Source organism: Canis lupus, chromosome 6, assembly GCF_003254725.2.
Source record: "Canis lupus dingo isolate Sandy chromosome 6, ASM325472v2, whole genome shotgun sequence".
In the NCBI taxonomy this organism is placed as follows: Eukaryota; Metazoa; Chordata; class Mammalia; order Carnivora; family Canidae; genus Canis; species Canis lupus.
In genome coordinates, this window is record NC_064248.1 from 31,840,831 (window position 1) to 31,865,655 (window position 24,825).

Below are 24,825 nucleotides of genomic sequence, written 5' to 3' on the forward strand. Positions count from 1 at the left end.
ATTCTGAGTGCTTTACATTTGTCGAGCCAACTTAATCCACACAGCAAACCTGAGAGATAGGCACCAGCATGCTACCCATTGGCAGTCCTGGCACCCCGTCGTCCCCACGGAGGGAGAAGGGGAGGTGGAAGCCCGCTCATGTGCACAGCGATGAGGCTACATGAAGCATCCAGGTTTCCTGAGGATAAAACAGATTGTAGCAAAGGTGGATGTGAGTCACCTCTGGTCAGCATCTCCATATGGGTGCAGGGAAAACATGTCACTCCTGCTGCTCCCTACAGGTGGCTCTGGAGTGCCTGTACCATAGAGAGAAAAGGATTGGGATTGATTTGGTCCATGACGATGTGGAGAAGAATCTTATCCGGGTAAGATGCCCCCCGCCCCCCCGCCCCAAGGGAGGAGGCTTGTCTAGTCACAGAGGTTTCTGAGCTGCCCATCAGGAGCAGAAGCCACGTGTCACCACATGAAAAGTCAGGGATCAGAAAGCATCATTGAAGGCCTACATTCCATAGAGAACAGGGAAGTGAGGTCATGGGACCCTCAGTTTTGATCTCCAAAATGAACAACTTAACAATAATACCAATAAGTAACAATAACAAAAGCTAGTGTTTATAGAGCACCTACTGGATGTCATACACTGTACCATTTCATATGCATTATTTAATATAATGATGAAACAATCTACAATTGAGCACTTGGCACATAGTAGGTGCTAAATTTTCTTTTAATCAGAAAGTGTATAAAAAAGGAAGTAAGACGAGGAATGCAGGGGATCCCTGGGTGGCCCAGCAGTTTAGTGCTTGCCTTTGGCTGAGGGGGTGATCCTGGTCCCAGGATTGAGTCCCACATTGGGCTCCCTGCATGCAGCCTGCTTCTCCCTCTGCCCGTGTCACTGCCTCTCTCTGTCTCTCATGAATAAATAAATAAAATCTTAAAAAAAAAAAAAAGACGAGGAATGTAGAGCCTCCACAGCTGACCCTTACCTATCTGGCCCGGGGATCAGGTGGGATGAGGCAGGAAATGGACCCTGCCCTGACATTTCACCTTGGGGGGGACGGTCAAGGTGGGCGACGAGAGGCAGGGGTAGAGTCACTAGCCTGGGAAGTGAGGTGCCATGACTTCCTAAGTGACGCTGTTTTTTTTTTTTTGTTTTTTTGTTTTTTTGATATTTTTCATTGCAGGAAGTAGATTTGCTAAAATGTTGCCAAGAACAGATGAGAAAACTAGCTCAAAGAATTGATATCCAGATGCGGTAAGAACTGCTTTCTCTCCCCCTTCTGGCATCTGTTTTGGGTCTCCTTGGTTTCTGAGGGCAAGCAGATGGCTGTCCGTCTCTAGGTGGTTCTTTCGGTCAGTGGTGTGTTGGCAAGTGTTTAACAACCAGCTCTCCAGGGAAGAAAATAAAATCCTGATTTGTAGCATCTGCAAGGCCAGCGGGGTCAGTGCTGCCACCACCGTTGCTGATTGTTCTTATTTGCACGCAGGGCCTTGGCAAAAGAAATGGGCCTCACTGAGGCCTCTCTTAGCCTGGGGCTTCCCCGTGTTTGTTCTGAACTTGGGGAGATGGCTGAGAGCGGGTGGCATCAGGCATCAAGGTGAGGGGCCAGGGCATCTCCAGAGGGGAGCTGGCAGGCGCCTTGAGCCGGGAGTCTTCAAAAGCAATCATCTTTTTGTTCTTGGAAGATTACATAACCAGTATCATGACAAGCCAGGAGGCTCCCCCTCATAATTAAAGGGAGACCTGAGTTTTACAGGGCTTGGGGCCCATAGCGAAGCCCTTGGCGCTTGGCTCCCCTGGAGGTAGCCTTCCCTCTTGATGCTGGAGCTGGGCACTGCCTTCAACTCTTATGGGGTGCACTACTCTGCTGGTTTCTCCTCTTCGTATACTCAGACACAGAGGACAAGAGCAGGGCTGGTCACCTAGCCACAGCTGCCCCTTCCAGCTGCGTGGGGCATGTGGGTAACCTGGATGAGATGCTCAGGGGTCAGGCGGCTTGCAGCTAGGCTCTGGGGGCTTGCTGTGCCCCAGAAGGAGCAGTCACCTGCCCTCCCAACACACATAGAGCAGCCCCCCGCCTCCATTGAGGAGTAGGTGGAAGGGACAGGATCACCCAGGATAGAACAGCATCCAGGGCAGTGCTGAAAATCTCCCTGCAGATCTAAGGGTGTGGTCAGGGCAGATCTTAGAGGCGGAGGTGTCTGAAATCAGGTGCACACACAGCAGTGATGCAGGGACCTGTAAATGGATGAAAGCAGGGTCATTTGCGCGCCTCTGACCTGATTTCTGATACTTTCACCTCCCACCTGGACTACTGTTTGCCTCGTGTTTGTCTATACATCAATTTGCTTTAAAAAAAAACCCTTACATATTTATATTTAAAAAGGAATCTTTTTAACAAAGAGAGCGCTTTGGGTAAGGAAATGTCTTCACTGGGTTTTTTCTTGCCCTTATTTTTATGATCACTTTGGGCAAGAAAGAGGTTCCCTATTTGTGCTTGAGGTTCCCTATTTAAGGCTATGGCAGGAACTCGGCGTATGGGGGTGACAGAGGGCTGGAGTTTGGGACGGGATAGTTTGAGCCCACAGAGTGAACAGAATCCCAGACTTGACATTGGGGAGCTGGACTCAAGGAGGGAAATCCCAAGATGGGACGGTGAGGGGGGTACTGCTTGTGCAATCTCAGCAAGGAAGCAAGATGTGGGAGTGTACCAACAGCTAGAGAGGAGGAGAGGGGTGGACACAGAGACAGAGGAAAAGTTGGGGGGATTGAGGACAGACACTGAGAGGTGCAGGCAGCTGGGGCAGGGAGGGTGGGGGTAGAGAACGTGAGCAGGTGGAGAGGCATCCCTCCCCTTTGCCAGAACAGAGGCCGAGCCACCTTCGAGAGAGGCTCTTTGACCTTGGGCAGTGGCTCTCTCGCAGAGGAGGCCTGTCTTCTGGCAGGAAGCAGCTCATGTTGCCAGGGCTCCCTGATTAACCTGGCACTGGCCGGAGCCTCAGTGGCTGGGTAGAACTCAGTGTAGCCTTGCCCCCGTGGGGAGGCTCCACTGCTGACCGGCTCAGGTGGCCTCCCTGGTGCTGGCCTGTGGCCTCATGGTTTTCTGGGGGAGGCCTCAGGCCTGCATCCAGGCGGAGCTGTGTCCCTACGTCACCAGAAGCCTTGGCAAGGCAGAAAAGGCTGAGCAGAAGCCCTATCAGGGCTTTTCCTTGCAGGCCGACAGCAGGGTGAGCCTTGGCTCTGGCTGGGCTCTACGTCACTGGCTGAGGTGGGGAGACAGGGGCTGTCCACTCTTTCTCTAGGCTCATTAGCTGGACCAGTAGGCCAGGGATTCTGAGGCCCTGGGTCCCCTCTAAGGCTCTGGCATGTTTCTTTTCTACATTCTGGTCTTCACGTTCCAGTTCATTAGGCAGGACAGGGCCCCATTCCTCCATGGCTCTGCCAATTCAGAAGGCCTCAGGGGACTCAGGATGGTTTCTTCTGTCCCAACATGACTCTCTGAGCATTCTGATAAGTGGGAACCCACCAACACGATTTACTTTCTTTGCTTCCAGCCTGTTTGAAAGCTGTCACCAGCATCCGGTGTCCACAGCAGAAAGAGAAAGTGGCAAAAAAGATTAACAGAGACAGGGGGAGAGGGACAGAGAATGAGACACAAAATCCCCAAGACAGAGAGAAGCCAAGAAAGATGAGGGAGAAAGAGAGAAGGATCATGCACATGCACACAGATGCACAGACACACAGACACCCCAGTATGAAATGTGCACCACTCACTTTAGTTGGTGTCTGGACATTAGCTGGCTCAGTGAAGGTTACTCCTCGTCATTTCCAAACACTTCAAGGGCAGAGTCCCAGTTGATGCTCGTGTGTCTTAACACTGACTAGTCTTGTTTCTATTAAGAGAGAGACAGAAGGGTTCAGGCTTAGAACCTTCTGGAGACAACAGATTCTAGCTAGGATTCTGTTAGTGTTTTCTTAGTATTTATGTTTGAGGTGACCCAATAATGGACGGTGCTACTGATGTTCCTTTAAAGACAGCGATGCAGATTTTTCCCTTTAAAATACACTTATTTACCCCACCAAACTGTAGTCTCCAATATATCATTCCTCAGAATTACTCTGCTGCTTGTTTAGTGTCTGGCATAAAATATATAATAAATAAATGAAGACTGAAAAAAAAATAAAATACACTTATTTATATTTTAGAAGTGATTTATGAAAAGTGGCAGGTAAATAATAGCACAGGTACTTTGAGAACATGACAAGAACCACAAAAGTGGTTCTCCAGGGTCTGGAGTTTGGCACACGGTGGCCTGTAAGTCTAAGGCTCCCAGGCAAGATACCAGCCCTGAAGGCACCAAGTACTGGCCCTACCGCTGTCCTCGGCTCACCTCTACTGTGTCCCTGACTCCGCCCAGTCTCTGATTCCCCCATCCCTGACCGTCCAATGTTTGGCTCCGCCCAGTCACTGACTCCGCCCACCCCGACTCCGCCCACTCCCTAACTCCGCCCACTCCTTGATGCTGTCCGGCCCCTGACTCCGCCCACTCCCTGACTCCACCCAATCCTTGATCCCACCCATCTCTGTCTAGGTCCTGGCTCCGCCCAATCAAGACCCTGCCCAGTCCCTGACTCCGCCCACTCTCTGACTCCGCCCACTCTCTGACTCTGCCCAGTCCCTGACTCCGCCCACTCTCTGATTCTGTCCAGGCCCTGACTCCGCCCACTCCCTGATTCTGTCCAGCCCTGACTCCGCCCACCCCGACCCCGCCCACTGCCTGATTCAGTCCAGTCTCTGGCTCCGCCCACTCTGACTCCACCCACTCCCTGACTCCGCCCACTCATTGATCCCACCCATCTCTGACCAGGTCCTGGCTCCGCCCAATCAAGACCCTGGACTCTGTCCAGTCCCTGACTCCGCCCACCCTGACTCCGCCCCCTCCCTGACTCCACCCATCCCTGACTGTCCAATTCCTGACTGTCCCATGCTTCGCCCCACCAGTCACTAGCTCTGCAGGCTCCCTGACTCGGCCCAGTCTCTGATCCTACCCATCTGACTGTCCAGGTCCTGGCTCCCCCTAGCTCCTGACTCTGCCAGCCCCTTATTCTGTCAGCCTTAATGAGCTGCTAAGAGGTCCCTAAACACCTGGGTGTCTCGTTTCTTTGCTTTTGCACATGTGAAGTCCTCAGCTTGGACTCCTCATTCCCCCGCCCACCTATCTACTGTTTTATGGAACCTACCACAGAAACGTTCTTGACCCACCTGTCTACTGTTTTATGGAACCTACCTCAGAAACGTTCTCACCTGGAGTTAATGGCTTCCTCCTCTGCATTACTTAGTATCCTTTTCAAACCCTACCATTCTTTATTCATCTTTGCTCTATCTATACAAATCTGTAAGCAACTGGAAGGTAGTGACTGGGTCTGGTAGTAGTGACTGGGTCACTGGTAGTGAATGAGTTCATGTCTTTTCCCTCTGTGCCCAGCATAGGGTCAAACACAATGATCTGTGAAGTGATCTAAATCAATACTGGGCTCTGTCCGCAGTGAGAATTCATATCTTCTCAATCGGGTCAGCAAAGTACAGCTGGGGGCCCAAGTCTGGCCCACCACCTGCTTCTGTAAAGTTTTACTGGGACATAGTCATGCCCGTTCATGTACTGTTTTCCTGCATAGCTGAGTAGTTGCAGCAGAGACCCTATGACTTACAAAGCCCAAAATATTTAGTATTTGACCCTTTACAGTAAATGTCCACCCCTGTTCTAGATGACAACAGATCCTAGTGTATTAAGGGGATGGGAGTAGTGTGATGAGGGCATCAAAGTGGGAAGAGGCCGAGAAGCCACTGGGGATAGACAGAGCACCCTTCTGGGAGTCCAGAGGCTTGGCTTTCAGCAATGGCTCTGCACCACGCTCCTGGGTAACGTCATGTGAGGGACTCTGGGTAAGTACATAACCTAGGGACAAATCCTTGCCCCACACAGGGATAACCGAGATGCTCAGCATGCTCTGGAGAGGGACCTGGAGGACAAAACCTCAGCCCAGTTTATTGATGAGAAGTGCTTTAACCTGAGGAACACGTCAGACTGCATCAGCTTTTTCCATGGCATGGAGAAAGTCGATGGCACGTAAGTAGTGAGCTCTTGGTACCTATCTCTGGCCGAGCTTGATGGATGTGAGGGCTTCCAGGTCTGCTTCTGCCAAGGAACCATAAGGGGTTATCATGCATCAGTCAAGTAAGAGGCAAAGTGGGTGATTGAGAATTCTCTGTTGCAAGCCATGGAATCCAATGCTGGCTAACATAAGACAAGATGGAATTTACTGGAAGGCTGCTGGGGGAGCCACAGACTTCAGGAGAAGGCTGGATGGACGGGAAGGTTCTAGCAGCTTGAATGAGCCAGGCAGTGGGAGCTAATCAGCTGTATTGTCAGAGCCCTCCTCTCTTCATTCTTGCCCCACTTTGCCCAAGATTCAAATTCCAGCAAGGGGGTGTAAGAGATTGGCTTAGGGAGGGTCACACAGCCACTGCCATGAGCCAGGGCATGCCAGGCACCCCGAGTGGCAATTCCACTAAACAAATCCAAAATAGAATGGCTGTAACCAGGCGGAGGAGGAATCCAAGCTCTGCTGCAAGAGCCAACGAATGCCCGTCAGCGCTGGTGGCGGCTTAAGAGTGGATTCTGGAGCCAGGCTGCCTGGCTTCAGATTCAGCCTCTGCACTCATGCTTGGGACAAAGTACTTAATCTCTCTGGGCCCCATCTGTACTGCAGTAAAAATAGTGCCCACCTCCCAGAGCTGCTCTGAGTATAAAAAGGTGGGTGTGTGGAGCGCTGAGCACAGAGTCCAGTGTGGGGGAAAGACAGCAGCGAACATGTATTGAGTGTTTGCGGTGTGACCTCATTTTCTTGTCACAGCAGCTCCGAGGTAGGTGCCTTCTGTGTGCCTGGCTATGTCATAGGCATGTCCCTGTTGATGGAATTTCACGCAGAACTTAGGCCTGCTCTCCCAATCGGCAGTCTAAGGTCTGGGATGATGAGGGCTGGACAGAGCAGTGCTCTGGGTACAAGTAGAGATGGTGGTATCTCTCTTGGTCTCTTAAAAAAAGAGAGAGGGAGGGCATCCCGGGTGGCTCGGCAGTTTAGTGTCACCTTCGGCCCAGGGTGTGATCCTGGAGACCCGGGATCGAGTCCCACGTTGGGCTCCCTGCATGGAGCCTGCTTCTCCCTCTGCCTGTGTCTCTGCCTCTCTCTCTCTCTCTTTCTCTCTCTCATCTCTGTGTGTCTCTCATGAGTAAATAAGTAAAATCTTTTTTTAAAAAAGAGAGAGAAAGAAGACTTCTAGTACACATATTTATGCCTGTCACACAGTAAACGCTTGTTGAGTGAGCAAATGAGTGAAAAAAGGAAGGGAGCGGGGGAAGAAAGAGAGAAGAGAGGAAAGGAATTTCTTGGCAGTCTCCTTGGTCTGAACCTGGGGCCACCAGCTGGACCTCAGTAAATATCAAAGTATTGCAATGACCCTTTGGGGTTTCCGGTAGTGGCAACTCATGGGGACCCTCCTCCTCCTCCTGTTCCCAACAAGGGGACTCCCCCCCCCCCCACTCCCCATGGCACTGGCCATGTGAGCAGGACTTCAGGCACCTCGTCCCCTCAGCGGCAGCTGGCCATCCGGAGTGGGAGTCTGGAGGATCCCCTTCCCAGACAGATGCTTCCCTGAGAGCTCAAAACCAGGGGCTGACAGAGACTCGGGGCCTGCTGTTTAAAGTCCCCGTCCAGCGACTCCAGCTGGAGGGCAAGTGCCGTGGCTGTGACTGATTGCTCACCAGATATGCTAGCCCAGGCTCTGTATTGGAGGTTTTCTTGAGACAGGGCCATGGCAGGGCAGGCGGAAGGACGTTGGGAGACCACATTGCAAGGATCTCTGCTCACCCAAGTTCTCCTTGCCGCAGTTTAACCGATGATGATGATGATGGTGATGGTGCTGGTAGTAGGTGCCCTTTGCTGGATGTTTGCTAAGTGCTAGACACGACACTTTGCAAACAGCGTCTTGTGACTCTAAAACACTTATCAAGCGCTTCCTGTTGCCAGGTGCCAAATAGGGGTTTCACGTTTAGTTGCTCAACAACTGCAGGGTAGATACCATTATTCTCCCCATTTTACTATGAGGAGAATAAGGCTCAGAGAGTTGAAGCAACTGGACCAACCTCACACAGCGAGTGGCAGAGCCACAGTGTGAGCCCACGTTGGACACAGAGCCTGTTTTACCTCGGCACCTTCCGGCCTCCTGGCAAAGCTTGCCACCTCCTCCATCCTTAGAGGACACAAGCTCCAGAAAGGTCGTCCCCCTTACTAAAGCACACCACCTTCCGCAGACAAGCTGCCTCTGGCACATGCCCCCCAGGGAGAGTGTGATGGAGCGGGTTGTTTTCTCTGGGGAGCACAGCTGTCTGCTCCAGGGGAGGGCGAGGGCTTAGAGGTTGCTGCTCCTGACCTTGACAGTGCTCCGTTCAGCAGCAGGAGGCACGCTCCCGAGTCAGTCCGCAGTCTCTATCTGCTATCCCAGGTGCCTCTCCCTTCGTGGATCAATGACAAGTAGCTGTGTGACCTTGGAAAAGACACTTCACCTCTCTGAGCCTCAAGTGTTTGTTGGCTGAAAGGTCTGGATCAGACACCGTGCCCTCTCCCGCCTCCAGAAGGCTGAGAGACCCCCGTTACTGCTTGATTTTTTAAAATTCCTGCAAAAGACAGACAAGGCGACCACATATGATATATGGTTTTTAAAAATTTCTATTCACCATGCAATCTAAGTGTGCTTTAAAATGTTGAAAGGAGACTTCTATTTCAGAAAATTGAGTCTCTTTTTTCTACTGCCTGAGAAGAGAGATGTTTTATTTAAGAACTGGAGACTTCCCAGCTAGGAGAGATCTTAAAAAGTCACCCAGTCTGGTTTGCCCCCGAAATGAAGCCGGCTCCCGAGAAATACATGCCCCTCCTTCTAAGAGGCTTCCCAGAGGAGAAGACCCCCATGCAGTACATCAGCTGTGTGTTGCAGGGATTTGCAGACTCTGCCAGGAAGTACTTTCTGTTGTCTATACTGAATACCTTATGCTGCACCACCTCTGAGAAGCTTTCCCTGCCTGCCTTTTCTGATAATAGTCTGTGTCTCCGTTCATCCCCCCGCCCCCCAGATCCACTCTCCGGCTGCTGTCCTATAGTGGGGGCTGCCCACTGCAGCAGACCGCCTTCCCATCTGGTTCCCACTTGGGTTCAGCCTGGAGGAGAGGCACCAGCGGGAGGCGGAGGGCAGGAGGAGCAGGAGGTTGGGGGTGGATTGCTCCCACTCTCTCCCCAACCAGGGCTTCCCTTCTCCTTCCCCTCCCTCTGCTCTGGCCCTCAGTGGTGACAGCCTTGTGCCTCGGCTCACCCAGGAGCCCCGCGACGCCTTCCGATCCTTTTTCTTCCCATTTATGACCCTGACAGATGCATGATGGCTGCACTCCATCAGCCTGTCTTTCCCCGGCTAAAGTTCTTCACAGTACATACACCATGCGTAAATATCTTCTTTATTTGATGTCTATCTTCCCCTCCTGGAAGCTTAGCACCGTGAGGACAGGGACGTTGATGCTCTTGTTTCTGGCTCTATCCTGGGTGCCTGGAACAGTGCTTGGCACGTGGTAGTCGCTCAGACAACGTTCGTTGAATCGTTGAATGAGTGAGGTGGGGCAGGTAGCATGGGCACGCTCTCGTCACTGAATTGAAAGGGCCTGCAGCCAGCACCGTGCCCCAGTGTCTGCTTCGTGGCCTGGCTCGTGATTTTGGTGGTGAGAAGGGAGAGCTCAGAAAAAGAGCTTTTTGAAGGAATCTCTTTTCCCTACAATTCACCAGGTGCTCTTTGGAAGATGAGCTCTGGCTAGGCTCCAGTTACCTGCCCTGCAAAATGGGGGACGAGGGGGATGGATTAGTCCAGTGGTTCTCAACGGGGGGCAGTGGTTCCCCCTCTCCCAAGGGACGTTTGGCAATGTCTAGAGACATTTTTGGTTGTCATGACTGGAGGGGCAGTACTATTGGCATCTGGCAGGCAGAGGGGTGCTGCTAATCATCCGACAGTGCCCAGGGTGACCCCCCAACAGAGATGGTCCCACTCGAGATGGCAAGAGTGCCCAGCATGAGACTTGGGATTGGGGGTTCTCCAAGCCCTGCCTTCTACCCCCATCCCAATTTCTGTCTTGAGTTCAGTTCATCCCTAGTTCATCCCTGTACCTCCTGCAGGATCTCTGTGCCTGAGACCTGGGCCAAGTTCAGCAATGACAACATCAGGCACTCGCAGAACATGCGGGCCAACTCCATCCGGCTGCGCGAGGAGGCTGAGAACCTCTTCCAGACCTTGTCAGATCAGCTCTGGAAGCAGTTTACCCACACCAACCTGGCCTTCAGCGCCCGAATCTCCGAGGTGACAGACGTGAAGAATAAGCTGCAGATACAGCTGGCTAAGGTAAGTGAGACTCACGCATGTGCACGTAAGGACCACTGTCCACTCAGCTGAGTCCTCACCTGCCTCCTAAGGGCCTCAGCGGCATCTGGCCAAGCTGCCCACCCACCCCTGGTGCTGAACCGGCCTACTGGTCCGGATCTGGAGGGTGTCCCCCGGAAAGGGGAGGGGCCATGAGCGTCCCACAGGGATTCCAGCATCTGGGGTAGATCCTTCCCTGCTCCCCCCGATGATGGAGCTTGGAGCTTGGCCTGCCCATCAGCACATCACCCAAGAGGATGCTGGCGGCCCCCAGGGTCCTTCGCTCCATCTGAAGGCCCTGCAGCAGAACATAGTCAGTGAACATGGGCGCAGTTATCAGAGCCCCAGGAAATGGGCCGAGTAGCTCTTGGCCCACATCAGCATCTTTGGAAATGTAACCTTTTGACCTTCGAAGGCTTCCACAGCATCAGGGGTGAAGGATTGCCTAGTTTTGTCACTATCTCCTGCCACTGCCATACTGCCTGCCCTTTCTACTGCTCCTGTGGGAATGCAGTGTGCTGTCTCACATTTCTGGGGGTCCTCCCTGCATGGAATTTATCCTCCCTGCTCCACCTACACTCAGTGAACATACTGGGTGCCACATGTTTGCTGGCCACAGGGAATGAAAGCAGGGGCTGTGCAAATAACCCCTTGCTTCCTATCCTCAGGGGATTTGCATTCTGGTGTAGAGCAGTGGTGGCTATAAAATCTACACATTTGAAGGACACAGGTACGACAGTCTGATTGGGGGAGGTGGTGACAAAGGACTAGCCTTGAACCTGCATTCACAAAATAGAATTGTAGATTCAAGGATATGTTGTATGTACATATATAAAGGATTATATATATATATATATATATATATATATATATATATATATGTGTGTGTGTGTGTGTGTGTGTGTGTGTGTGGCATGCAAAGTTCAATGGAAATTAGACAGGGTCAGTGTAAGCCCCCACAAACGCCACCCTAGAGCCTCAGGTATGGAGGGAGCAGAGAAAATGGAAGTTTCTAGTATGAGGGAAGAGCAAAGAGAAGCATCAGGGCTTCACATAGGGACCTTACACTGGGTGGCATCAAGAGCAGGTCACTAAGGAGTTGGGCAGGCAAGAGATGGTGGGAAGAGTATCCTAAGAGTGGCCAGTGAGTACAAAGGACATGTGTGGTATGAGGTTGAAGCCCTGGGCAGGCTGAGGTCCTACAGGTCCTGGTAGGTCATGGTGAGGGGTCTGGACTTTACTCTGAGAACAGAAGAGAGGCTTAGAAGGTCTTTAAACGGAAGGGATTGGGATCTAATCTCATCCTTGGTAGATCTCTTTCCAGAGAAAGAGGGGAAACGGTTACAGAGGTGGGGCGTGGACACAGCATGGTTAAGAGGCTCTTGAGGGCATCCAGTGAGGGGGGATGGCCACCTGTGCATCAGATGGGAGGGGGAGGGAGAGATGTGAACTATCTTGAGAAGACAGAGTTGGCAGATGTGCCTTCCCTCCCTCCTTTCCTGAACACTTTTCTATTAATCTTCCCAAAGCAGGGTTGAGACACTTTCTGTAAAGGGCCAGATCCTCTTTTTGGCTCTGTGGGCCGTACGGTTTCTGTCGCAACTACTCAGTCCTGCTCATCTGGACGGCTGTAGACAATATGGACACAAATGAGCACGGCTGTATTACTTTTTTTTTTTAAGATTTTATTTATTTATTCATGACAGACACAGAGAGAGAGGCAGAGACACAGGCAGAGGGAGAAGCAGGCTCCCTGCGGGGAGCCCGATGCGTGACTCAATCCCAGGAGCCACCCAGGCATCCCACAGCTGTGTTCCAATAAAACTTTATTTACCAAAGTCGGCGGTGGGCCGGATGTGGCCTACAGGTTGCAGCTTGCTGACTGCACATGCAGTTTTACGTAGATTATCACTGTCCTCTCCACCCCATGGCATGTGGTTAGAAGTATGGACAGAGCGTGGCTGCCCGGGTGTGAGTCCTGGCTCCCCATCTCTGCAATCCTGGACAGTTTCCTTAACCTCTCTGTGCCTCAGTCTCCTTATCCGTAGGATGGGGATAATATTGGTTCTGACTTCAGGGCTGCCAGAAGGATTATCTGAGTTAACGTAGTAGGTAAACCAGCCGAACTAGTGCCTGGTCCAGAGTAAACACTGTGTCGGTGGCTATGATTTTACTGTATTAGTTGGTTGACTTGTCTGCATCTCCCCAGAACATGACTCCCAACCCCGCTATGTAGCCCCCCTGCTTCGTGTATCACCTGGCACACCGTAGACACCCCTTAGATCTTTGTTCGATGAAGGAGAGGAATCTACAATGTTGAGTTTCCTGTTGATGTTTTTCAAAGAATGATCCATGAATCCAGTAAAAATTAATACTTTTAATTTCAAGCCTATTCTTTCTTTCTCTTCATTCCTACTTTCCTTCCTTCCTTCCTTCTGGGAAAAGTTGTCCTATTATTGTGGTACAAAAAGAGTACCATTTTCTTGGTCTGTTCAGGTTGCTGTAACAAAAATGCCGCAGGCTGGGAGGCTTATAAACAATAGACATTTATCTTACATGATTGTAAGCCTCAGGAACCAAAGCTTGGGCAGATTCGGTGTCTGCTTCTTGATCCACAGACATCATCTTCTCGCTGTGTCCTCCCATGGCAATGGCACAGATGGGAGGAGCTCTCCAAGGTCTCTCATATCAGGGCACTAAAATCCCATTCATGAGCCTACTAGGGACCTCACTGTCTCTCTGAAACCCCGCCTCCTCTTACTGTCACAATGGGGATGAGGTTTCAACATGAATTTTGGAAGACACACACTCAGTCCGTAGCAACCACTATTAAGTGTATAGTTCACTGGTGTAAAGTAACTTCAGGCTGTTGTGCAAGCATCACCACCATCTGTCTCCAGAACGTTTTCCCATCTTCCCAAACTGAAAAGAACTCCCAGGTTTAAGGAACTCCATGTACATTAAACCACTCACCCACTCACCAGTCCCCTGTCCCCCTGGCAGCCACCACCCTCCTTTCTGTCTCTTACAAATTGACCACTCCAGGTCACACTTCCACACGAGTGGAATCATACACTATTTGTCCTTTTGCGACGGGCTAATTTCACTGAGCATGGTGTCTCCGAGGTTCCTCCATGTAGCAGATGGACCCTGAGATCATGTCCTGGGCTACAGTCAGATGCTTACCCGACCGAGCCACCCAGATGCCCCAAAGGCAGATCAAGCATTTTCTTTTGAGGAGACATTTCATATTGTGGGTCAAATACAGCACCTTGTCATGTTTCATGGCACAAGGTCTGAGGCCTGGAGGTGACTTGAGAAGCTCCTTTGGTGGGTCTCAGCGACTGGTTTCTCCTCGGTGAAACAGGGAACAGTAGAGTTAGTTGATCAAGGCATACATTTCTGTGGTGTCCTTAGCACAGTGCTTGGCTCATGATAAACATTCAATAAAAGGTAACTAAGTATTCATACTATTATTAATGGGGAGAAAAAGGATCTCTTGGGTGATGGTGGGGAGCAAAGCCTTTTCCCTAAATTTCTCCAGGGAAGTTTGGAATTGTTACCAACAGTCTCCTCCTCCCTGATGAGAGAGTTTTTGTAACTATGAGGATTTTTATTAATATTTATAATTTAATCACCACCTGCTTTGTAAATAAGCCAGCACCCATTTGAAACACACCACACCCCAGCCCAGCACCTGTGACAACACTCCCTGAGCGAGGACTTGCCTCCTGGTTGGTGACGATCCTATATCATGTTTTTCTAAGATAATAAAAGAAGGAGTTGATGGAATGAAGGTAAATATATAGCAATCGTCACTTTTTAAAAAAAAATTCATAAGAGACACACAAAGAGAGGCAGAGACATAGGCAGGGGGAGAAGTAGGCTCCTCACAGGAAGCCTGATGCGGGACTTGATCCCTGGACCCTGGGATCATGGCCTGAGCCAAAGGCAGATGCTCAACTGCTGAGCCACCTGGGCATCCTAACCATTTCATCTTTCAGTGGTGGGTTCAGATGGAGGATTTGAAATTTTCCTTTAAAATTTTACCTGTTAATTGTTGAGCTAAACCTGATTCCCTTGGCAAGGAGCATTTCTGGAAGCCCCCATCCTCACCCATGCTACAAAGTAAGTATTGTCCAGGTAGTCATAGGAATCCACTTTGAAAGGCCAGGTCTACACAGTTCCCATGCAGACTTTGAATCCAGCAGGGGTATGGAGGTGTATAGACAGCCTTAGCTGTTCACCATGATCCTAGGGTTCCCATCCCTAAGGCCACACCCTAAACTTTGTAATATGTCCTGGATCTCGTCCATGCACTTTATCCTCGCACTCTGGGGCCCAGGGTGTGTCCCAGTCATGTTGACCTCTGCTAGAAGAGAGGCTGGTGACTTCTCTGGGCTGGAGCAGTTGCTGACCTGGGAGCAGGCTGCTGCCTTTGAGAATCGATGCCTCCTGAGAGTTGGGACCCCCCTAGGGGTCCTGGAGTGCCCGGGACTCCAGATCGGCATAAGTCCCCACCTGTATCCAACGACCCAGTTGAATATGCTTTGTTAAGGGGGTGGACTCTTAATGTGGGAGAAAGGTGACCCGGGGGAGGGATGAGGTCACCGCTCTAGAGCAGTGCTTATCCTGAAGTATGGAAGCCAGGCCCTGGCAGGGCAAGTGACAGTGAGTGTATCGCAAGCAAGAACGTGATTCTTCCTTCAGTCCTGTTTCAGTCCCTGAAATGATCACATGCTAGACGACCTTCTCCACCTCTTCTAAACAGCGAGTGCTGGCCTTGGAGGAATTTGAGAAGTTTTGACCAATATATGTTATGAGGCCACCACCTTAAATAGCATGGTTTTACTTGCCTCTTGTTTCATGCACTTTCATGGTTATTTGCACTTACGAAAATGATGCCGACTTTCCAGATGATAGGGATACAAAGTTTTATTTTCGAATAGAGGCATTTGAGGTGTTTTTGTTTTGTTTTGTTTTGTTTTGTTTTGTTTTTTGTTTTTTAACAACTGAATGGATTTGCAGCTAAGATTGTTCATTGAGCGAGGAACGGTGTGAAGGGGTTATGGTGGACATGGTAAGGGTGGTCGGTGGAGGCCTGACTCTTGGGAAACAGCCGCGTAGACCCATGTGTCAGATAGTACCAGTACCCGGATATTGCAATGAAATGCAGATGCTGGCAGAACAATCTGCTGGGCCTGAGGGTCTGTGTTTTGAACCAACTGGGGCTGAGGGGGCAGTGAGGGTGGCGGTGCCGCCAGGAGGAAGTAGCCGGAGTGTCGGTTGTCCAGCAAAGTCAGCTTTGACAGACATCTGGGTGAGCAGCTGTCTCCCTCCGTCTCTCTTTCCTCCCCTCTTCCAGACTCAGAGTATTGGGGGAACCAAATCCTTCCGAAGGCAAACCAGTCTAATCTGATTTTCCCTAAGTGCAATTTGTTTCCAAGCTTCCAAGCCGAGCCCAGTCGTCCCTCCCGCATGGATCCGGCCAGCTTACCCTGTCACCAGGGTCAGCCCCATTAGTGCAGAGGCAAACGCCCCTCTGGGGTTTCTGCACCTCTTGGTCATGCGAGCCCTTGAGTCAAAGTCATATTTTCCCGTCTTGGATGTGAATGTGTCTGGAGCAAATGAGAACGCCAGGAGCTGGGGGTCAGGCTGTCAAAGAGATAAGTGGGATTTCTCAACTTCCTCTCAGCAGCTTTGTCCTTGCACGTGCTGTGGGCTTTCTGGTAGCAAACGGGAGCCAGCTTTCCCATGAGGACATCTACCCTGCTGCCTGCTGCCTCATTTTTTCCTCTGCGGCTCAGGCTTCCAGGGGCTTCCAGGGGCTTCCAGGGGCTTCCAGGGCTCTGACTTGGAGTGCTCAGTCCCACACCTTGGAGCCCACTAGGATGCCTCTCTTCCTCTCCCATCCCGCGGCCGCTCCATCAGTAAATCCAGTCGGTTCTACTTTCAGAACCTCACCACGATCCTCTGGCTGCCCCCTTCTGCCTCCACCCTGGGGGACCTCTACCATCTCCTGCCTGGGTTACTGCTGTGGCCTCCCTGCCTCCCTGTTTGCTTTTGAGAGTACCCACAGAGTAGCTGGCAGCTCGTTAAAAGGGCATTTGATTTACAGAGAAATTTCAACTGCTTTCGATTTCCAAAGAGAAAACCTTGAGAGTGTGGCCAGAAAGGTGCAGGTGAGAGGCTCTGTCTGGGTAGCACCTGCCAGTTGTCCATGGGTCAGCATGTTCACTGGGACCGGGCTGATCTGCACCACTGCTGTCCCGGGGACTCCTCACCTTTGTAAACCCAGCACCACCCCCTGAAATGCATGGTGCACCGCACCTCAAGTAAACGCTGGTGAGCGGTTTCAATCCGAGGACAAAACCTAGTAGTCCGTGGGCTGAACTTGGCCCGCCTATCTTTGGCCCCCATGTTGTTTTTCTTTTTAACAGCTTTATTTATCCTTGTCATGTAATTAGGTGCACATGTTTGAAGTGTACAATTTGAGAAGTTTTGACCAATATATGTCATGAGGCCACCACCTCAATCAAGATCGTGAACACATAAAAGGCAGTTTCCTTGTGCCCCCTTGTCATCTTTCTCCACTCCCGACCACCATCCCACACAACCACTGATCTGCTTGAATTTGCATTTTCTAGAAATATTTTATAAAGGGAGAGGTACCCTATGCATTTTTTTTTCATTTGGCTTCTTTCACTCAGCGTAATTGTGAGTCTGGTTGACTCTCTATTGTGGGGCAGTGTGTGTTGTGCGGATATTGTATTGTACGTAGACACCCCTGGTATGTATTGTATCCACATACCAGAATTTGCTTATCCATTCCGCTGTTTAAGGACACGAGAGCTGTTTCCAGTTTGGGCTGTCACCTTTAAAGCTGCAGTGGACATGAATGTCCATACTTTTATATGCACTCTCATACAGGTCTTTTGTGGCTTGTTTTTGTTTTTAACTTTTTGGTTAAAAAATGGAGATTTCACAGGACAGTTCAGATTTCCAGAACCTGTAGAAAAGTGGGTAGCTCTAGCAACCCTGAGCTCAGCTTTCTCCAGGGGAATAGTGAGTAGGAGCCCAGGCTCTCCAGTTCACCTTGGTCCTCACCACCCCTGTCATGGGCCACTTAGCTCATTTGCATTACTCGCCTGGGTTCCTGTAGGCTCATGCATTAGCACGTTTTGCTGCATGCGTCTGGGGAAATGTAAGAAAGCAGATGTATAAGGCAGTCAGGCATGGGAAGAGTTGAGCAGAACACAGAAGGACTATGAATTTTAACCTTGAAAGCCATTGCTTTTACTCTGAGATGTCTTTGGGGTTTTGCTTTCCAAGCGGTCATTAACACCAAAAGAACACCCTTTCCCTGCCTGGGAGGCAGTGCCAGCGCAGGAAGTCACAGTGTCTGAGGGGTGAGGGCCCAAAGCCGGCGATCTGAGGGCCCCAGCTCCTACTGCCAGCCCCCGTGTTTGTCCAAGGAGGTCTGGAACCCATTGTGGAGTGGGAAATACTTTTGTGCTTTGCAAGCAGCCGGATCCTGTCCAGCACCGGTACCCGCAGCCAAGCTACTGACGGCTCTTTCTAAAACTGGCCCAGACCAGGGGAAGTGGAGCCGGCCTGCCTGCCCCTGTGGCTGTGGGTAGTCTGGAGAGGAGGGGCGGGTGCGAGCCTTCAACACCATTGCAGCTTGGCGAGAAAGTTCCCTTTTCCAAGTGTCATCAGGCTTTCCGATAGCGCCAAGACTGGAAGTGATGCTAATTTGCCTTTAACATCTTTCTATCTGACGGCGAGGCATCGAGTCTCAAGCAGGCTTTGAAACCCTAAAGACAAAGGAACTTAGACTAACCTTCTTTTTCCCACTTTCTCTCTTGTTATGGTACCCTCTATTAATGGTGAGGGAGATCGGTTTTCCACTTGTGGCAATGAAATTAAGATCCTATTTCAAATACATTTGTCCAAGGCTGAAAAGGGGGTTGATTTGAAGAAAAATGAAATCCTTATACAGATGGTATGTGGGTAGGGCAGGGTAACTCAAGAAAAGCCTTGGGGTGGCGTGCAGTAGGTCTCTGCCTAATATTCACCCTTACACCAGGAGGAATCAGAGGCTCACCTGTGTCCCTTGGAGATAGGTCTCATTGCTGTACCTGGGCCACGTGTGCCTGAGTCACCCATCCTGAGGGGCCTGTGAGAGCCCAGGTACGGGCAGTTCTGAGAGCCGGGTGATGGGGAAATGGACTGTGTCACCATATATCTGTCAGCAGTGACACTGAACAAATGGGAGAGAAACTGCTGGAATCAGGAAGAGAGGGCTGAGGTCCAGAGCTGGGGAGGCAGCCAACAAATGCAGAACACTGGAGGGACCAGACAGAAGAGGCCTCAGAGAACGGGAGAGAACCAGTAGTTCTGAGCTCCGGGTGGCCGGTGCAAATGAGGCTGTGTCGGGCTCACTTTGTGGCCACCATCAATACTCCAAGCTCTTCCTTCCCTCTCCCCAGTGCAAGCTCCAGCTGGTGTCGGCCTTTGACTGGAAGCCAAGGGTGGGGCCATCGCTGGGATTGGTTACAGCTGACACAGGAAGCCGATAAGATGCTGCCTGGCCGAGGAAGAGCGTTGTCTCATCCTCAGCTAGGTCCTAGCGATTTGCTAATTTCTTCCAAGTTGTGGGTTGTCCACTTCTGGGTCTTTGGCTGTTTGCCTGCTCGGGACCTGCTGCCCGGCTGTTGCATTTGCTCTCCTTGTCCCGGTCCAGATACCCCTGGCATCTCCACGTGTGAGCCCCACTGGTGGGTGCAGATGGCTGCACTCAATTCTGGCCCTAGTACTTCCTGGCTAAGTGACCAAGGCCAGCGTTTTCCCCGTCTGCAGGATGGGAGTGGCAATGATTGACCCCTATCTGTGAGAATAACAACAGCTCTGCCCATCTCCGTGCTGGTGCTCCATGAAGATCAACTGGAAGGATGGTTCCAAAAGCCGGGCTCTGATCTCCCATCTGGAGGGAGGAGCAAGCAAGGTGGCCAAAAGAACATGGAGTTTGGAGTCAGAAGACCAGGGATGAATTTTGGTAGAGCTAAGGGATCTCGGGAGAGTGACTAACTTTCTGAATCTCCGTGTCTTGATGTATAAGGCTGTGAGATGAGAGGGGAGGGTGCAGGGGAGCAGTTCTTGGGCTTGGCTGCACACTGGAATCACCCAGAAGCCCAGGTCTTGCCTCTAGGGATCCTGATCTAAATGGTTGGGGTGTGGCCTGGATATTTATTCAACCTTTTAGACTCCGTGAGCCAAGATTGAGAACCAGAGGTTCTGAGTTCAGACCAGTGTTTCTTAGAGTGTGGTCCTTGGACGACAGCATCAGCATCACCCAGTCCCGTATTTGAAATGCAAATCCTTGGGCTCCATTCCAGACCTTCTGAATCAGAAACTCTGGGACCTATCCATCTGAGTTTTAACAAGTCCTCCAGGTGTATCTCCCAGGTGTAGACATGCAACAAAGGTCTGTTAATTCCCTGCCTCCCGGAAGCAGATGCCCACTTACATATCTTATGTATTAGACTCTGATTTAGGTTCTGAGGATACAACATGAATGGGACAAGATCCCTGCCCTCAAGGGGGCTTATGTTCTAATAGGGGAGACTGGTTTTTTAAAAAACAAACACATTTGGGACACCTGGGTGGTTTAGTGGTTGAGCATCACGCTCAGGGCGTGATCCCGGGGTCCTGGGATGGAGTCCCACATCAGGCTCCCTGCATGGAGCCTGCTTCTCCCTCTGCCTATATCTCTGCCTCTCTCACTGTCTCTCATGAGTAAATAAATAAAATCTTTTTTAAAAAGCACACAATTAAATAGAAATTGTGATTAATATGAAGGGAACTTGAAGACCCGAGCTGGTGGATGACCATGAATTTTCACACTCACGTAAGTGTCCTCTTTAGCAGAGAGCCTCTTCCAGGGCTCGCAGGACCCCTGACCTCGGACGGCCTCTCAGCAGCTCGTGTTTGCATTGGCTTGGCATTGTCCAAAGGCAGCTGGCCACCTCTGGACAGCAATGGCTGGGAATAGGGCTTAGTCAACAGGCTCCTCCTCCTCATCTGGGGCAAATTTCCTCCCCGGTGGCATTTGCCAATATCTGGAGATGTTTTGGTTGTCGTAACTGTGAGGGCAGTGAGCTACTGACATGGCAAGTAGAACCCAGGGCTGCTGCTAAACACTCCACGAGGCACAGAGCAGCTCCCGCAACAAAGAAGCATCTGCCTCTGTCAATGTGCTGAGTTTGGGACAGCACGCTCTCGAGCTTTCACGACCTGAATTTCTGGTGAGGTCACTCCGAGCGGTCCTGTCCTCTCTCTCTCCCCTTGTCCCCGGGAGTGGCTTTACTTGAAAACCTTCCACCATTTGACCAGCAGAAGGATTCCAAGCTGCCTTCTCTCTTCCTGAGCAGAGAAGGCTGCACTTGAGCCAGGCACCTCCTTGGAAACCCCTTGGCTTGGCGCGATTTGGAAAACAATGAATCTGCAAGGTTGCACAAAGCACCCAGAAGCCTAAGGCCGGCTAGAATTGCTAAATTCATTTTTTTCCCCCTCCACATCAAAAGTAATTTCCTGGCCTTAGACGCTTTCTCTGCTGTCACAAGACAAGACGCAGGCAGATAGTTTTACATGGCGAGCCACCCCGCCAGACCCATCCCCCCCTTTCAAAGCCTTTGGGTGGATTTCTGTTCCAGCCAGGAATATCAGGGCACTTTTCCGCTGAGCCACGGGGTTGGTTTGGGCAGAGGCAGACCCGGCAATTGCCGTTCACACCTCACACACAGCCAGAGCCCATTTCCAACGTGGACCTCGCCCTTTCCCCACCCAGGGGCCTGGGGTGAGGGCAGTGGGTGAGTGGTGCAGTTTGCCCTCAGCTGCTCCCCTGCGAGGGCTGAGAGTGGTTGATCACAGTCCGGGTCTGGTGAGCCATCAGGCCGCAAGCAGAAGGAGAAAGAGAAGAATCACCCTGAAGACTAAGCTTACTGTGTGCAGCCAGGGTTCTCAGTGCTTTCCTTGTGTTAAGTCCTCTTTCCCTCGGGCAGCCTAGTAAAGATGGAATCGTCGTTAGCCCCATTTTACAGATGAGGAAACCGAGGCTGAGCAAGTTGTGTAAAGCCTGCCCTCGTCCACCTAGTAAACGGCAGGGCCACGATCTGAGTCCAGGTGTCTTGCTGCAGAGTTCCTGCTGGGAGTCGTCGTGAGCATCCCCCCACTCCCACGGGGACAGCCTGAGAATAATAAGAATGGTAATGATTTTTTTAAAAGATTTATTTTTATTTATTTATGATAGACATAGAGAGAGAGAGGCAGAGACACAGGCAGAGGGAGAAGCAGGCTCCATGCAGGGAGCCTGACGTGGGACTCAATCCTGGGACTCCAGGATTGCGCCCTGGGCCAAAGGCAGGTGCTAAACCACTGAGCCACCCAGGGATCCCCAAGAGTGGTAATGATTAATAATAACAGGTCACGTTTGGGAGTGCCTGGGTGGCTCAGGCAGTTTAGCGGCTGACTCTTGATTTCGGCTCAGGTCATGGTCTCGGGGTTTTGGGATCGAGCCCACGGCAAGCTCCTCACTCAGCACAGAGTCCGTTTGGGATTCTCTCTCTCCCTCTGCCTCTTCCCCTGCTCGCACTTGCACTTTCTCTCTCTCAAACAAATAAATCTCGTAAAAAAATAACAGGTAATGGTTAGATTGGTGACCCTCCGACGGGACAGTGTTGCACCCCAGGGGGGCATCTGACGATGGGGACATTTTGGTTGCTATGACTTGGCAGGGGAGGTGGTGCTGCTAGCATCTAGCAGGTGACACCAGGGATGCTGCTAGCATCCCACAGTGCACAGGATGGCCCCCACCACAGACTATCACCCGGCCCCTGATGTTAGTAGTGCTGAGGCTGAGAAGCCCTGGGCTCCTGGTATTAAGGAGAAGAAGAAGGAGGAGGAGGAGGAGGAGGAGGAGGAGGAGGAGGAGGAGGAGGAGGAGAAGAAGAAGAAGAAGAAGAAGAAGAAGAAGAAGAAGAAGAAGAAGAAAGAAAGAAAGAAAGAAAGAAGAAAGAAAGAAAGAAAGAAAGAAGAAAGAAAGAAAGAAAAAGAAAGAAAGAAAGGTGCGAAGGTGCAGCTGGGTGGCTCAGTTGGTTAAGCATCTGCCTTCAGCTCAGGGCATGATCTCAGGGTCCTGGGATCGAGCCCCGCATCAGGCTCCCTGCTCAGTGGGGCATCTGATTCTCCTTTTTCCCCCTTTTCCCTCCACTCATGCTTGCCCACTTTCTCACAAATAATTTTTTTAAAAATGAAGACGAAAGAAAAAAGATAGCAAATAGGCAGACGGATGGATACATGGATGGACAGATGAACAGGTGGAAAGTGCTCCGGTTGAGAAACCCAGATCTAGAGCGTGCTGGCTGTGTGCCAGCCACAGTGCTAAACGTGGGGTGCCTACATCAGTCGTCTCAGTCACCCCCTGAGGTGGATACTACTGTCATCTCCGTTATATGGATGGGGGTATTGAGGCTCAGAGAGGTGTGGTGATTTGCTCAGGCCGCATGCTCAGGACTTAGGTGTTGGCATTCATGTGCAGGCTGGCAGCTCCCACGCCTCTCTTCTAGGAGGTTCCTCCTAATTTTAGGGCTGGGCAGGCTGAGATCTGTGAAACCTGGCCTCACCTCACTTGGCCCCCTCCCATCTGCTACCAGTGCTCCTTGTTTTACCTTTTGAATACCCCTGTGACCTTTCTCCTTCCATGTCTCTCCATCCCACCTCGGTGTGGGTCCTCTTGCTTCTCCAGTGCCCACTGCCCTCCTGCTTCCACCCTCCACGTGGCAGCAGCCAGAGAGCTCCCCGCCAAACTACAAATTCGAGCCCATCCTCCCACTTTATAACTTTATGGTGCATGGGATCATCCTGAGGGTTTTGCTGAAACACAGATTCCCTTGGTAGGTCTGGGGCAGGGCCTGAGACCCTGCGTTTCTAAAAAGCGCTCTGAGTCCACAGCGATGCCAGTCTACAGACTGCACTTGGAGTGACAAGGCAGTAGAAAAATGATTTTCTAAATGTAGGAAACCCCAGAGGAGCAGCAGCCTTGCACGACATGGGCTGCTTAGGGTAATCAGGATTTGTCTGTGATGGGCTACAGCAGGGTGTCTCAAAATTCTGGCCCCAAGGCCCACTCTTCCCCCTCTCAGCCTATTTTTGTACATAAAGTTTTATTGAAACACAGGATCTCCCCCCATCTCTGTACATTTACATATTATCTGGGGCTCCCTTGGCACCACAGTGCCCAAGTGGCCGTGACAGAGACCACATAAAGCCTGAAATATCTACCACACTGACCTTTACAGAAAAAGCTGTCCGCTGTTAGAGCATCTTCCAGATGCTCCGGAAGGCTGTGTACTCGGACTCCTGGACATCTGGACAGGGTTGAATGAAGGCTTAAAAACACACACACCAGAGCCATCCCTGCAGCTGACAGGTCTCAGGCTGGGTTCCAGGGAAGTGGCTCCAGGCACGCGGGGAAGACTGGCCATGGTTTAGGGTACAGAGCACATCGCCTGGTCCGGGAGACCTTGCAGCACCCTAGCCAGCGAGGGAGCACAGGCCTTGATCCCCATGTGCCCGGTAAGGAAATCACCCCTGTGGCCCAGGGCTCTGAGTGGGGGCGTGGGCTCCACAGCTGGTTTGTGTTAGGGTTTGGATGGGAACCTGGGTCTCCTGACTTTTCTGCCCAAGGCTCCTACCTCCGAGACACCCTGCACGGAGGCTCCTGTGGCTGGGTATCTGCCTGGAGGGGGGTTGGTTAACAAAAAGAAGTTTGGTTGGGAGGATGTGGGCCGCCATCTGCCCTGGGCTGGCCGCCTCTCCGAGCCACATTCCAGAGGCTGGGAAAGAGGACATTCCTCCTCCCTTGCACAGGCTGCCTTGACCCCTTACATCCAAATAAGTGGGTTAATGGAAGCTAAGCCTGAGCCCTGGACTGGAGGTCTGAGGGAGTTTATGGGTTGCCTGAGAAAACAAATTCTGTCAAATGAATCTAAGTTTCCTACTTTCGTACAGTAAAAAAAAAAAAAAAAAAAGAAAGAAAGAAAAGGAAAAAGACCAATGATCCCAAAGGAAAAAAATCTAATAGACTGAACATTGCAGGATGGGGGTCAGGGATAGAGTGGGGGTGCAGGACAGTCCCATGGTATGTGCCAGGCACTGGACTAAGCAGTTTGCACACACTATCTCATGTAATGCAGGTGAGTTATTGTTATGCTGGTTTTGCACAGGAGAACCAGTGCCCCCACCCAGTGTCTGGCTC

The 24,825-nt window shown here is 51.2% G+C and overlaps 1 protein-coding gene across 2 annotated transcripts in view; it reads left to right on the forward strand.

Moving 5' to 3' along the window:
• Nucleotides 1–24,825, forward strand: part of TEKT5 (tektin 5) — a 39,703-nt gene that overhangs the window by 3,039 nt on the left and 11,839 nt on the right. For both annotated transcript variants that reach the window (XM_025416524.3, XM_025416525.2), the window contains exons 2-5: nt 282–365; nt 1,182–1,252; nt 5,983–6,126; nt 10,268–10,490. In XM_025416524.3, the coding sequence (XP_025272309.1) occupies nt 282–365; nt 1,182–1,252; nt 5,983–6,126; nt 10,268–10,490 (522 nt within the window). The remainder of the gene's footprint in view (nt 1–281; nt 366–1,181; nt 1,253–5,982; nt 6,127–10,267; nt 10,491–24,825) is intronic.